The sequence below is a fragment of the Chlamydotis macqueenii genome, chromosome Z (assembly GCF_036417535.1).
Source record: "Chlamydotis macqueenii isolate bChlMac1 chromosome Z, bChlMac1.mat, whole genome shotgun sequence".
In the NCBI taxonomy this organism is placed as follows: Eukaryota; Metazoa; Chordata; class Aves; order Otidiformes; family Otididae; genus Chlamydotis; species Chlamydotis macqueenii.
The window spans coordinates 23904725-23920531 of NC_141593.1; the positions used below are offsets into that span (position 1 = coordinate 23904725).

The 15807-nt window shown below is 39.7% G+C and overlaps 1 protein-coding gene across 1 annotated transcript in view; it reads left to right on the forward strand.

The window, feature by feature from the left end:
- The window catches only part of ARSB (arylsulfatase B), a 66515-nt gene that overhangs the window by 17453 nt on the left and 33255 nt on the right, over window positions 1–15807 (forward strand). The window contains exon 5 of the mRNA XM_086770561.1: window positions 14821–15064. Coding sequence (XP_086626687.1) covers window positions 14821–15064 — 244 coding nt within the window. The remainder of the gene's footprint in view (window positions 1–14820; window positions 15065–15807) is intronic.

A 15807-nucleotide genomic window follows, 5' to 3' on the forward strand; every position in this document is an offset into this window, starting at 1 on the left:
TCAGGAGGAAGAATAGTTGTGTAGACAGTGATGGTGATGAGTGGGGGCTAAGGTCAGGGGCTTTTTCTGCCTGCAGGTGCCTCCCTTGACAGGTGGTTGCCCCTGAGGTCTCTCAGCTGTGTTCAGGGACTGCATGTGGCTTCCTGTGATTCTCTCTGAGTGACCCTGGGTACCTTGAACATTTTTAATAGTTACAGTAGTTTTGGTTTATTAATCCAGATAATTTTGATGAAACTATGTTACAAGTAAGCACGCATGTGATTATACAAGCCTTTTTTAGGAACTGTTGACCTCTTCTGCGATCTGAGAGCTTTTAATTGGCTTAACTCTTTAAATTAGTTTAGTCAGAGACAAAAGAGCACATCTTGCTACAGCCTAAGGCAAACAAGGAGAGAGGCTTTGGGAAAACATGGCCTCGAAAACCTTGACTAATTTAACGGATCACTTATTCTGTAATCCTGAGAGAGACTTGAAGTTGGATTTTTGAAGAATTAATAACTCCTTTGCCAAAGAGGGAGTAGGGGAAAGATGGGACTTCTGGACTCACATCTACATATCAGGCAGTGGTCACTCAGGAGAGCAGAAGTCCTTATGAGGAAGATAAACCTGCAGCTGTAATTGTGGTGACTGGGTGAGCTCACCACACAGGATCATAGAATCATAGAATGGTTAGCGTTGGAAGGGACCTTCAAAGTTAATCTAGTCCAACACCCCTGCAAGGAGCAGGGACATCCCCGACTAGATCAGGTTGCTCAGAGCCCCGTCCAACCTGGCCTTGAACGTTTCCAGGGATGGGGCTTCCACCATCTCTCTGGGCAATCTGTTCCAGTGTTCTACAACTCACATTGTAAAAAATCTTTTCCTAATATCCAATCTAAATCTACCTCTCTCTATATTAAAACCATTTCCCCTCATCCTATCACAACAGGCCCTACTGAACAGCCTCTCCCCATCTTTCTTGTAGGCCCCCTTGAGGTACTGGAAGGCCACTATAAGGTCTCTGCGGAGCCTCCTCCTCTCCAGGCTGAACAGTCCCAACTCTCTCAGCCTGTCCTCATAGGGAAGGTGCTCCAGCCCTCTGATCATCTTCATGGCACTCCTCTGGACCTTCTCCAACTGGTCCGTGTCCTTCTTATGTTGGGGGCTCCAGAACTGGACGCAGTACTCCAGATGGGGTCTCACCAGGGCAGAGTAGAGGGGGAGAATCACCTCCCTCGACCTGCTGGCCACGCTCCTCTTGATGCAGCCCAGGATGCGGTTGGCCTTCTGGGCCGCGAGGGCGCATTGCCTGCTCATGTGGAGCTTCTTGTCCACCAACACTCCCAAGTCCTTCTCCTCAGGGCTGCTCTTAATCCATTCTCCACTCAGCCTGTGTTTGTGCCTGGGATTGCCATGACCCAGGTGCAGGACCTTGCACTTGGCCTGACTGAACTTAATGAAGTTGGCACAGGCCCACCTCTCCAGCCTGTCAAGGTCCCTCTGGATGGCATCCCTCCCTTCCAGCGTGTCGACGGCACCACACAGCTTGGTGTCATCGGCGAACTTGCTGAGGGTGCACTCTATCCCACTGTCCATGTCGCCAACAAAGATGTTGAACAGGACCGGACCCCTGAGGGATGCCACTCGTGACTGGTCTCCACTTGGACATCGAGCCGTTGACCACCACTCTCTGAGTTCAGCGATCCAGCCAGTTCCTTATCCACCAAGTGGTCCATCCATCAAACCTCTCTAGTTTAGAGAAAAGGATGTCGTGCGGGATAGTGTCAAAAGCTTTGCACAAGTCCAGGTAGATGATGTCAGTTGCTCATCCCTTGTCCACCGATGCTGTGACCCTGTCCTAGAAGGCTACCAAATTGGTCAGGCACTATCTGCCCTTGGTGAAGCCATGTTGGCTGTCACCAACCACCTCCTTGCTCTCCATGTGCCTTAGCATGGTTTCCAGGAGAATCTGCTCCATGACCTTGCCAGACACAGAGGTGAGGCTGACTGGCCTGTAGTTGCCTGGGTCCTCCTTGTTCCCCTTTTTAAAAACTGGGGTTATGTTCCCTCTCTTCCAGTCATTGGGCAGCTCACCAGACCGCCATGACTTCTCAAATATAATGGCCAGTGGCTTGGCAACTTCATCCGCCAGTTCCCTCAGGACCTGCGGATGGATCTCATCAGGTCCCATGGACTTGTGCACTTTCAAGTTCCTCACATGTTCCCGAATCTGCTCTTCAAGTACACTGGGCGATTCTTCATCCTCCCAGTCCTTGCTTGTGCCTTCCACAGCTTGGGTGGTGAGACAAGAGCCCTTATCGGTGAAGACTGAGGCAAAAAAGTAATTGAGTACCTCAGCCTTCTCTATGTCCCAGGTAACCAGGACACCAGTTCCCTTCCGGAGGGGGCCTACATTTTCCCTGGACTTTCTTTTGTCCCCTACGTACCTATAGAAGCTTTTCTTGTTGCTTTTTATGTCCCTGGCCAGATTAAATTCCATCAGGGCTTTAGCCTTCTTCACCTGATCCCTGGCCACTCACACGGCCTCTTTGTAGTCCTCTCAGGCTACCTGTCTCCGCTTCCACCCTCTACAGGCTTTCCTCTTCACTTTCAGTTGGTCCAGGAGCTCCTTGCTCATCCACGCAGGCCTCCTGGCCTTTTTGCCCGACGTGTTGTTCATCGGGATGCACCTCTGCTGAGCTTGGAGGAGGTGCTCCTTGAATGTGGACCAACTTTCCTGGGCCCCTCTTCCCCCCAGGGCCGCCTCCCATGGTACTTTACCCATCAGATCACTGAAGAGGCCAAAGTCCTCCTTCCTGAAGTCTAGGGCTGAGAGCTTGCTGTGTAGTTTCCTCGCTGCCCCATGGATCTTGTACTCCACCGTGTCGTAATCGCTGCAGCCAAGGCTGTCCTTCAGTTTCACATCCCCCACCAGTCCCTCCCTGTTGGTGAGCACAAGGATGCCACCATCCCCTCTTGTCTCACCCTTGTTTACAGTGACCCTGCCCGTTTGACTGAAACAGTAGATCTTTGCTATTGCAAGTTTGGACTGAGCAGGCTGAGGAAGGATCATGTCAGAGATTTGGTCAATAATATGAAAGAGATGGTAAATTCTGACTGTCGGTGGCATCAGGGATGACAAGCAATAGTGGACAGACTCCTTTTGGAAGCAGAGATTGAACTATAAGTGGAGGTGCTTTATGGCTTTAATATGACTACGTTAGATCAGGAAGTTGCAGAGAAAAGGCAAGATGTCTTCTGAAAGGATTAACTTATTTCTGAAGTATGGATGTACTGGGAAACACTTGCCCAGCTGAGGCTAAAGCTGTGTTTATACTGAAATATTGTCTTTGAGCACAGGAATCTGTTAGTGCATTATGGATTTTTCTGCTTCTTTCCCAGTATCAGGAATGGAACAGGAAACCAGTTAACATGTCAAGGATAGAGTTTCCAGGATAAACTGTCTAAGGAATGATCATTAGGCGCAAAAACATGAAAACCAAAATGCCCACCAAGAGCAAAACATGCAATTTGACTATTCCTTTGAAGTCTACAGTTGTTTCCGTTGTGCATATGAACAGCTCCCCTTTGAAATAGCTGAGAGTTATATGTGTATATTTGAGGACCGAATGTGGTCTGTAAAGCTAGGTAGTTGCCAAGAGGAGAGATTTCACAACTTCAACATTCAGGAAATATGATCAAAAGTGGCAGAAAGTTCAAGGCTGATGATGTTGGAGAAAGGTTAGATCTTGCCAATAGGAAATTGCTGGTGACCTTGCTGAACTACCATGGTGTCTTGCAGGTGTATTGCAGAGATTCAAACATGGGAGCAATCAGAAGAGGGCATGTTTTGGCATGTAGCTGGGAGAAAATAAATTACAAAGTTGGAATAAAATAATCATTATTAAATTTAAAATTTTGAGTTTAAGTGCTCCTTTCTTGTCACTTACTTGAATGTAGCGTTGATGTGACAAAATTAAGAAGGAGTAGAATATTAGGCACATTGTAAACACTAGGGTTTCTTCTGTTTATTTGGAGAAAATAGGTTCAGTTTTATCCAGCTTAACATCCTTTTTCTTAGATTCAGCAGTGTGTTATTCAGCCATTATTACCTGTCACCCAGCAAAGATGTTGAAGTAGTAAATAACAAGTAAAACTTTACTCTGGAATACTCATTCAGTAAGTATGGTCTCTGCCATTTCCCCACCTGGAAAACATAATCTGTTACTGAAAAACAGATTATGAAAACTGCTTAAAAACACTAGTTAGATCATTAAAGGTAAAGAAAATTATTTATGTAAAATTGCATTTCTCTTCATTACCTGTATTTCTGTGTCACCATGCTACCTTATCAGATAATCCCTTTCCTCTCCTGTAAGCTTGATGGCATTTAGCAAAAGCTGAGGTAGCTGTTGGGAGAGGCTTGGACATTGCTGAATGTACCTGTGCAATACTGATGCATTTCCCACCTTGTCTGTGCATGCTGCATAAACTTACCTGTTTCTTTTCATTGTCATCTCCAGGAGAGTCAAAACAGCCTACAGGAGACAGAATAGTTGCAACAGATCACAAAGTAATTAACTTTTTTTGTGCCTTCTGAAGTTTAAGCCTATTGTTATTTTAAAAAAAAATATTGTTTTCTTTACTCTTTTATTGATGTATTTGGTCTAAAGAATTGTCAGATGGAATTTCAGTTTTTGGGGTTTATGTGCTTGATGTGAAAGTTATTTTAGGGACAGATACTTCTTACTAAGGTGCGTGCTGCTCTTTTTTCAAATGTCTGGGGTGGTAAGTAATAACTACAGAGTTTTGTTTCATTTTTATGTTTTTATGCCACCAGATATATGTTTCTTTCTGCTAGTAAATTGGGCCAGTATATTCTGGGTATAGCTACAGCCCCAAGTGATTAAAAACTTGAGCCACCCCTCTTAGACAAAAGTGATGTGAAAAACAGATGTAAACCTGTCCAATTGCCGGAATCAAGTAATAGTTTGCACTATGTAAAGCCAATGCATGTGCCTAAACTTAATATTAAGAAGAAAAAAAATACATCTGGCTCATAGCAGATGAAATATAAAAGTCGTAGACACACAGGATGAGTTGGGCTCCTGCTGGATGAGCCAGGATGAGCGGAAATGTTCCTGACACTGAGTGGTAGCCCTGCCACTCCTGCTGTTAAAAGCAAATTTCTTAATTCCCTGCGTTGAGGTTTCTGCTGTTCCTAGACTGGTTGGAGAGTTTTGACACAGAGCAGTTTTCCCTGGCTGCAGGTGGTGGTGTTGGAAGGTGTTGATCTGCACCACCTTCCTGTGCGCAGGCTCAGCGGGACCATGCACAGCCCTCTTCTTCCTCCCGAAACCTTTCCCAGCTGTATCCTGATGTGCTAAACCACTTGCTTAAATTAGCTCCAGATTGCTCTGTTTATTGTGTGCTAGAGAAGTGACAGAAAGCAGTTGGAGCCGTCCCCCCTCCAGTAAACACCAAGGAAGAGGGGGTAGAGGATATTAGGATGGAAAATGTGGGTTCTAGGCACAACTCTGAGGCTTTAATTCCTGTGTATTAGATCATTTGTCTCTGCTGTTTGCATGTAATTCTAAGTTTTGGCAGCTTCATAGCCCTGGAAGTGTTTTTTTTTTTTTTGGTTTGGTTTTTTTTCATTTTAAAGGAATAAAAAAAAAAGCGTTAGGTCAAAGTAGTCATTTCTTCCCTCCCCCTCAAAAGACACAACTGGAGAAAAGTGAAATAAAGATCCTCTAAGGCTGGCAGCCATCCCTGCAGGCTGTGCACACCTTAATGCTTCTGCTGCCTCTGGAGTCAGGGACATCTTTTCTTGTGCACCGCTGCGGTCAGCAGCAGATGTAATAGTCTTCTGCTGGCTGCTGTCCTCACGTATTGGAGCTGGATCCTCTTTTCTTACCTTACAGCTGCAGCTTAAAGTACAAAAGCAGCAGGCCTGAGGTCAGGTATTTTCCATACATCTGGAAGTATGGATGCGTTAGTTTTGGCTGGTCGCTGCTTAGACAGGGTGCCCGTAAGCACAGTAACAGTGGCCTGACTTCCTGCTTTTTTTTTCCTTTTCCTGCAAAAGCTGCTATAAATATGCCTCCTAATTAGATCCATAGCGTTGTTGGGATAATAGCACTAGGTTTGTTCTAAGAGAGTCACGCTGCTTCCAGAAGCAGAGGAAGAAACCCGTATGTATTGAAAACAAACTTCCGAATGCTTTTACTGAATACAGACACCTAGATGTTGCCAGCTATTGGACAGCCTCTGCACTTAGAAAATTTAATGCTTGAAATTCAGTACTTCCCAGCATATTTGTGGTCATTTGTCAGTCCTGTCCAGTCTTCCTTTTATTGAGTGTCTGTCTACCATATGGGCATGTCTCTTCTGCTTGATATGGAGAGAGGAGGGGTGCACTTGGGAACGAAACGTGTTATATTTACAGCACTTATTTATTTTAAATGGAAAGGGGGAGTATATGAGAGAGATACCGTTGTTCCTTTTTACACAGAGAAATCACCACACTTCCACTCTCATCTTCACAAAGCAATTAATCTGTTCATCAGAAGCAAGAAACTGGAACAAGTACTAGGAATTATTATTGACCGTATCTCCCCTTCAAACATTTTGTGCGCATATTTCATGCTAGGTTACGTGCAGCTGATGGCTTTAATATGTCGACAGCCTTCAGTTTCAGGAGTAGCAGGCGCTTAAAAGGTTCCTTTTTCACATTATTTTGAACATGCTTTAATTTGATAACATATTGAAATGCCCAAATGTGCTTTATAAAATAAATCAGAGTTGTTGGTTGGTTTTTTTTCTGGTATGTACTCACTTTTAAAATACTGTGTGGCTTTAGACAAGCCTTTCAAACAGAGCTTGGCATGGTTTACATATCAGACAGATGTGTGCTAGATCAGCTTACTGCAGGGGCCCATGAAAATAAATTACAGGGTATGGGAGTTTTCTCTTGCAACTTCAGAAAAAAATAGTAAATTCAAAAATGTAGGAGCGTAAGCACAGGTGGAAAACAGGAAAAAAAAAGCTGGGGCATTCAAATGTTGGATTTGAACAGTACTGTAGGTACAGTAAGAGTACTTGGCAAATATTTTGTAACTGTTTTCAGGAAAAAAAAAAAAAAAAGGAGACCTAGGTGTTTGTAGTCAGGAGCCAGAAATTTTAGGCTAGAACTTTACAGACTGTAATGGTTGGTTAAAGTTATTAAGTGCCAGTACACGATAAAAGATTAGTGAATTAAGTTGTGATATCCAATTGTATTTATGTAAGCCTAGATGCTTAAAGTTAATTTTTCTTGTTACTTTGCCCTTGCAGACTTATTACTTCAAATGCTTTCTTTGTGTTGTGTTCTGAGCAGGATAAAAAAGTAGTTGCATAGTCAAAGACTTTCCTGGCTCACAACACTTGATTTTTCTCTCTCTCTTTTTTTTTTCTTTACTGATTCCTAATTGAATACTTCCTTTAAATGTTGGTTGGTTATTTCTTGCTCTGTGGATGTATAAGTTATATACCTGCCAATCTGTTAAACTTTTTGATGGCTATTTTTAAAAATGAACCTAGCTGTCCAAGAGCAGTTTTGTATTTAAATTTATTAACCTCTTTATCCTAAAATATTCTACATATTGGGGTTTTTGTTGTTGTTTTTTTTTTTTTTTTTGTTATAGCAAGCAGTTTTAGTCTTTTGTTACTTATTCCTCAAATTGGATTGTTGTGCTGAAAGAGTTTTGTTTTTTTTTAATTTTCTGTTAAGACAGTTATTTTTCTTACAGGAAATAATTAGTTACTGCTATATTTTCCAGAGTTATTGTTGTAGAGATTTTCCATATTCTTGGATCACTCGTGTTCTGTACATGCCAAAAGCAGTTGTTAAACTTACTGTGATAATTAGGATTACTAGGAGACATACTTAGGATTATAGTTCTACCGTTGTAATCAAGGTTGTATAATACATATCAGAAACTTCAAACTCTCTGGAGAATGAGAATGAAAGGTTTAGAATAAATAGAACCTAAGGACAGTTTATGTAAACCCTGAATACTTTATGAAGTATTTTCACTGTCTAAAACAATTTGCACACTAAATGTAATGAGCAAGGGTGATGATTTTTTTTTTTTCCTAAGGAGACTTATGAGTAGCTCCTTATTTGGACTAAGAAAATACAAAGACTGAAAAGAAATACTGGACTTGAAACTGCTTAGTAAAAGCACCAAATACAGTCCTGGATGAACCTGTGGAGAAATTCTAGAGCTTGTCCAGAACAGTTTGCCAGGAACATCAATGGGACCACAGAGTGTAGCTCAATTTTGGTCTTAAGAAGAATGCAGCAACCTTGGTGTTCACAAATGAGACAAAGAATGCTCTGTTTAAAAGAGAAAAAAAGTTACTTTGCTGTAGTAGAACTGAAACAAGATCTAGTCTATTAGAAGAAATTAAGTAGCTATATGAGGCACACTGTTGCTTTTGAATAATATACAAAAAATAGCAAAATTATTTTATGTGTTATTTACAATTTTTAATTTACCCATGAGTCCTACTGTTTTGGTGAAAAAACAGTGAAGGAAATCTTTAAAGTGAAGTCCAGTTTCTGGCCTATTTGCAGAGAAAACAGTACTTCTATTCTAGAGCATTAATATGAGGCAACATCATGAGCAGAAGCTGCTAAGATAGTGTGTACAGGCAGTAGAAATTGCAGAATGGAAGTCACTTGGGCCACTTGTCCACATGGTGAAGCAAGTTAGCATGTTGGTCATACTGTACTTAAGTGTTCTTTGGAAACTCTTCTTATAGTGTTTTTCCCACCATCCGAAAAGTAAAACACAAAGGTCTCTTTATAGCTTTTAAAATAAGTTTTTCATTCCACTACATGGGCAATAATGATTTTTGTGCATGCAGCTGGAGGAGATTAAGCTTACTTTTTTAGAAAACTGGCTTTATACAGTATTACAGGACTTGTTTCCATTTAATTTCTTCTCCCGACAATAACTTTCGAGCCCGCTAATCAATTTAAACTGAATTTGTCAGAGGAGTGAGCTCTGATGCATGAAGTTTTGACAAATCTGTTAATGCTATTAGTATTGCCCCTAAGTTCAGTAACCACTGTGGACTTGTCTTAGCAAGGAATGCGCACAGGTGAGAGGTATTTATGATCCTGGGAAGGTCATTTGTCAGGATTCATTCTTAAGTCAACACTTTTGCCTTTTTTGGTTTTCTATTGTCTGCTCAGGTGTATTTCCCAAATGAAGCTTTTCCCACAGTTGTGAGTATCTATTGCCAGTGTAGGTTATCTTCATAGTATGGAGCAGACTGTTGCTTTAGTTCCAGGGTAATTCAGTAACAAAGTGAGTTCGTCTGAAGACTTGAATCCACACATGCTTCATTAGTCAGTGCTCTCAGGATTGTTTTATTGCTGTGTTTTATTGTCCAACTGCTCTTCAAAGAGGTTTTAGTCATTAAACTGTTTACTAGTTACATACATCCCACATCACTGCATGTATATACTGCCCTTATCAAAATGTTTGGCAGCTGGCAACTCTTCAGAGAAGTGTTTGGGAGAAACAGAAGGACCTCTCTGTTTCATTTTGTTTATTGATTCCTTTAAGAACTCCTGCAAAACATCTTTGACAGTTTACAGATTATAGATTTAACAAGTTAAACTCCTTCTCATGTGTATGACAATGAATATTAATTGCAAAAGCAGATCTTTGTGAGAAGAAAACATTGGCCTTCATTTTTAAAGGCATATTCAAGATGCACAAGCTTTACTTTCCTTTTATTTTGCTTATGCTGAAAGGTTTTTATTAAATTAAATAAACTTTAAAAGAACATCCTTCCTCTTCGTTACCTTTAACAAAAAACCCACTGTCGTTTGAAAGACAGTCACCTTCTGTTGTACAAAATTTTTTTTAAAACAGACTGTATTCTCTGGTTTTCTGTGTGGGAAATGCGTCCTGTTTTCACCCAAAATCTTTTGGGAGGGAGGTACTATGGATTTTTCTTGTTTCAACTCAGTCCATTAAAGTATCTTAATGTGAATAACATTGTATGGACTTTAAGATGGATGAGGAAGTGATTAGATGTAAATAGGTGTATGAGAGTGAAAGAATGCAGAAATAGTTCTATAAGAAATATTTTTTCCATTAAGGCCTACTTGGATAGTTGCTAGAGCTAGTAGAAAAATACAATTTTTTTTTTTCAGATGTTTTAATTGAAACAGAAGACAGAAGTTCGCACTTCCAAAATTTTTTTTTTTGTTATAGTAATGCATGAGGATCAACTTTGCTAATACTTCGAAAAATGCTGAAGGAGTTAGGGTACTGTGCATGCCTGTTTTGAAGACAAAAGTTATTTCATCTGGAGAGCTTTATATCAATCTATTTTATCAGAATGCATGTCCCACAGATAAATTCATACGGAGAAACTAACATAAAATGTGGTGGTGTCTTGGGTTTGGAAGCACTGCATTGGTGTTGAGGGGGTTTAGACCTACTAATTTTGTTAGTATCAGTTCCAGTGAAATTATTCAGTATGGCAGTTATTTTGTTTTTTTTTTTTTAAAGATACTTTCAGAACCTATCAAATTCCTTCTCCTTGGATACTAAAGGTCAACACAAAATTAAGAGAACTATGCTACTAACATGAGTCATGTAAACTGGCAGAGAATGGTGATATTAGAGATGAGCCTGGCTTTTGTACCTAGGGACTCTTTTGACCAATTCCTGACCCTCAGAAATATTTATTGCCCTTAAGAAACTATTCTGTCTGTGACTGTGTGGTTCCCTCAGATCTAACTGTTGCAGGCTTTCTCTTCAATGCTTGCAACTGTCAATATGCTTTCTTTTCTCTTTAGGATTTTTGCTTTCTCTTCCATAGCAGGAATAACATCTCTTCCCCAATCAGTGCAGCATGTCATTGGTGTTTATAATGCAATTACTACTTCCATTAGAACGGGGAAAAAAAAGCATCTCGATAACCCACTCCTTAAAATAACAAAGAATGACGAGAGTGATAAAAATACTGTGAGAGAATAAAGGTAGCTAAACACCTATCAAAGCAAGCAAAATCAAGCAGACAACAAAGCTCTTTAAAAATGTATGATGCTTCCATTTAAGAAAACAAACAAAACTGAATAAATGAGCTAGGTAATGCTTGTGCCAAGTACCATAATTTCTAACTATAGCCTTATTCAGTCCCCTTTCATCCTGTCTTTAGGGACAAGAACTGGTTTGTTTTATGATTTTTCTAATGCACATAATATGTTGTGGGTACTACTGAAGTCTAAATTATATAGATGTAATTATAAAAATGATCCTTACAGATAGGAAAAATATGCTCACTATGTTTTCCAGACTATTTTGCTATTATTTTTAATGAAAGTCATATTTGATGTTTGTCTCCAGGAAAGAGATAATTTAAGTATCATACTTAGGGGAGGCTTGTGTTTTCAGCTGAAGTAGCAAGATTGAAGCTTTAATAATAAAAAATGTTATAAATCAGAGCTTCTAGCTGTAGGTACCTTGATTTCAAAAGCTTTGCTCTGGAGACTGTCTGCTAAGATTAGGTATTAGGATGAGTCATGGAGAGAAACAGTTGCAGAAATGGATGATAAATCATTCAGGAAATATTGTTTTGAAATAGATTTAGAATTGGATATGCAGGCAGTGTAGAACATGAAGCAACAGTGATGCTATTTGTCTCTTACCTAAGTGGGTATTAAGTGTGTGTTTTAAACTAACAGGAGCTTCGGCATGGACTTTGGAGTTTGTTCCATAATTGAGATACTCTGCTAAAATAGCATGAGGAGTTAGTAAGGAATAACTTCTTTGGGAGAACATGGCTGTACTTCCACAGGTGAACTAGCCAAGCATCCCCTTGCTTCAGCAATGCCTGGTAGTATGTGTCTGGGAAGGAGTACTGGGACTCATTGTTTGTGCCTTTCACAAAAAATTTAGTGAAAACTTTCAAATCTTCAGCAGTTTCTGCCTGAAGAAATTCCTGAGACAGAGATGATGACTTTTCCTGTAAGAACTATCAGTTATTTTTTCATCTTTGCCTCCTCCAGTGGCTTTCTGAACCCATGCAAGCTTTTAGCATCAATTGCATACATCCACAGCTGTATCTTAGGGCAAGGGTATCTGAACACACACAGAGCAGGTACCCATTTTGTCTCCTGTTGTCTAGACATAACCTTGTAGGTAAGACTGACTAGAACTCCCATTAGAGTCCTGTAGCAGTTGTTCATACCTTTCTTTGTGCCGCGTCTGTACCTCATGTAAGCAATGGCTTCTTGTTTATTACCTCCCTCTACCTTTGTTATTTAGTGATTATCGTTATATTTGGGCAATACAGACTCCATTATGATCTTTCATTATTATGTAACTTGCTCCTCTTTAATAAATTGTTGATATTTGAAGGCCGTACAGAAGTAATTATCTGTAACATTGAAAAATTAATGTATAAACTGCCAGTGACACATCAGCTCTGTTCTGCCTGCCTGGAAAGAAAGCTTCAGTAATCAAAACAGAAACCATCCTTTTCCCTCCTTCAACACTTTCTTGATAATTCCGTCAAGAATTTAAGCAGAAAGTGTCTCTTGAACATGAAAGAGAAGGAAGTAGTGATATTCTAGTAATGTGAAAATGACAAGTCAAAATGAGTGGGAGGAAGCTTGTTTCACATATCAGGTTTTTTAATTTACATATCAGATAAGTTATCAAACCAATATTTTTTTTTCTCCCCCTTTTTTAAACTTAGAGTACTATGTCTGAATGCTGATATCATACACAAGTTTTCACAGGATAAATGTTAGATAGACTCCTTGTCTCAGGGAATTTATGGTATAATGAAAATGACACAACATGAATGTCTTCAACACAACTACAGAAAGTAAAGAAAAAGTAATAATAATAAAGATTTGACTGTGACTCAGGAAATGCACACTTTTCTCTCTGTATTCTTCAAAAAGAGAGTCTATAATTTCTTCAGAAAGGATTTCTGTAATTTCCTTGCTACTTTGTTGCTAATGTTAAGGACAAAAAAAAAAAATCTCATGTGCTAATATTAAACTGATATGGACAGTAAGTAGCCTGTGATATGAAGAAGATATTCAACATAATAAAGATTTGATCGCACTGTATGTCCAGACTGTGCTCTGATTTAGTGTAGATAAGATGTCTTTTATTCTAAGGCCACTAAAGGTTAAAAGCTACAGAAAGCTCTGCCCCGTGAGTATCCCTGACAGGAATTCCTGTTTGCACTAAGAGTAGAAGGACTTGTTGAAACGGATTTTTTTTTTTTTTTTTTTTTTTTTGTAACTGTCAGCTGCTTATATTCTCAGATCTCAGCGCTCAACATTGTTTTGTGAGAAATATTGGTAGCTAGCATTTGGTTGCCTGCATTTCATGTTGAAGACAATAAGCATCTACATTTATTGATTTTTAACCCAAGAGTGCTGAACACATAAGTAGCCCTACGGGAAGCTAGTTGGGCCACAGAACACTTCACACTTTTCAAATCATGCTGGCTTTTTTCCAAGTGCTTCATTTAGCTTAGACTTCCACCTTTTATAGTCTTCACTAGAGACATGCACTAGTTTATTCCTTAGTAGAACAAAAGGAGTCTTCTGTGTACAGCAGGAAGATGTTCACAGTGAAGGTTTACATTCATCCCTAATTAATGAAACAGAAGGGAGTAATTTTGTTGTGGTGTGGTACAGTAAAGTCTTCTTCTGTAAGGTGCTGGACATGTACTTCTTGCTTCTTCCCTCAAATTCCTGGTTTTTAATCAGAAAATACAATATAAACACGTTTAATTACACTGAATGTCAGTTCATCAACTATTTGAAATAATTGTAACCTCATTAAAATATGGAAAAGTTATACTTAAAAGAATTGCCATCAGTGACTCTTCCAAGAGGAGCTGGGAGAGGTTCAAACAATAGGTTTGAACAACAACAATTTTACAGTAGTACTAAAAGTAACTTCCAGGAATCATTAATTCTGTTAACTTCAGGAATCTGTATTTTGTTCTAAGTGTGGAAGCTTGGTCAGAAAGAGTTAAGAGTTACATGAGTTTCATGTAGACGTTTCAGAGTTACTGTAGTCATGATTCCACTTTTCCTGTAACCATCTTATATGTTCTTCTCACCAAACACAATAAATTCAGTATATGTATTTACAAATCACTTCAACTATTTTAACTAGTTTCAGCTCATTTTGTTAGGACTTTCTCCTTCTGCCTAAGAAACTGTCTGTTTTGTGTAACCTTACAAGTCAATGTGTTTGTCTGAAAATCTAGGAAAAAAATGGTTCTAAACTTGGAGTATGGATATTGTCCTGACACTGGACTAACAGTTTTTAATTTTAAGTATACCATACCGCTTTGGAATGGAAAACAGTGTATTCTGAGTACTGTTGATGGCATTGATAGCAACTCTTCTTGCTTGGGGTTTGTAAAGTACTTGGCACTAAATTTTTAAGGTCTTTGATTCTGGAAGCTTTAGATGCTAATGACATTTAGCATCAATGTCAGAGGTTGCTCTTAATGAAGTCTTTCTAAACCATTGGCTTGTGGTATGGTATAATTTCTGCCTAGGAATAACTTTTCATTCTAGTAAATTGTAAGCTTCTGATAAGAATTAACTTATGTTTGTTATGTGCTCTGAACGTGCGACTTGTTATATGAACACTTAACAGCACTGTGCAAGTACTCGCATGACTCACCTATATTGTGAAAATATTTTTTCAAATGGATGAATAAATGTTGTGGGAAGGGTTGTTCTGTTTCTTTGTTGCCAATAATTCCTTTTAATTACTTGTTTTCCAGATAATGGAGGACAGACTTTGGCAGGTGGGAATAACTGGCCGCTGAGAGGAAGAAAATGGACCCTCTGGGAAGGAGGAGTGAGAGGAGTAGGCTTTGTTGCAAGTCCTTTACTGAAACAGAAAGGTGTAGAAAGTAATGAACTCATCCATATCTCTGACTGGCTGCCAACACTGGTGCACCTTGCTGGAGGACATACCAATGGCACTAAGCCTTTGGATGGCTTTGATGTTTGGAAAACTATCAGGTAACTTGCATGTCAAATCACTGAGTCAGCATTCTGGTATGAGAAGAATTTAATCAGCTCAGAGAACAGAGCTTGAACTGGGGTTGGAAATATTATATGTTCCTTTCCCTAAGTAAAAGGAAGGTATAAGTGCAGTTATATTTGCTGTCCATGAAAGAATTATCCAAGTTGCAAATTAGTCCTGGTCACAGATGCAAAACCTCCATACAGCTTTAAATTGGTTTGTTGAATTTATTGATGTGGACACAACAACACACAAACAAACATGGTATACTTTTTCAAGAATGCTCTGTGATCCGAAAGTACATTAACTGATTTTGCACAGCGTGAAGTACAAGTTATTAAATTTATGGACCCAGTCCTGCTCTCTGCAGAGCCCAGTTCTGTGTCTGTGCAGTATGCATCTGGAGTTGGACATGTGGGAAATCTACGCAGACATTAAACTCACTGAGCATGGATTCCACTTTGATGGTTTGTTAGCTCAGTACAGGACCTGTAAGGCTGGCTCAAAGTGTAGCTGTTTAAATAGGTCCGCATCATGTTGTCCAGTGTCTCAAAAAGCCTGTGAGGTTGAGTACAAGAGTAGACCTGACTTGGTTCTTGATAGGTTGTGATATTGTGCCTGATGTAAGCAAACTGGAACACTCTAGGAGCACAGTGAAGACATGCTTAGATGGCTTGGCTCCAGTTAGGTTGACACCGAGACCAAGCTAATTACTTTTACTGGGCTTTCTCTGACTCTG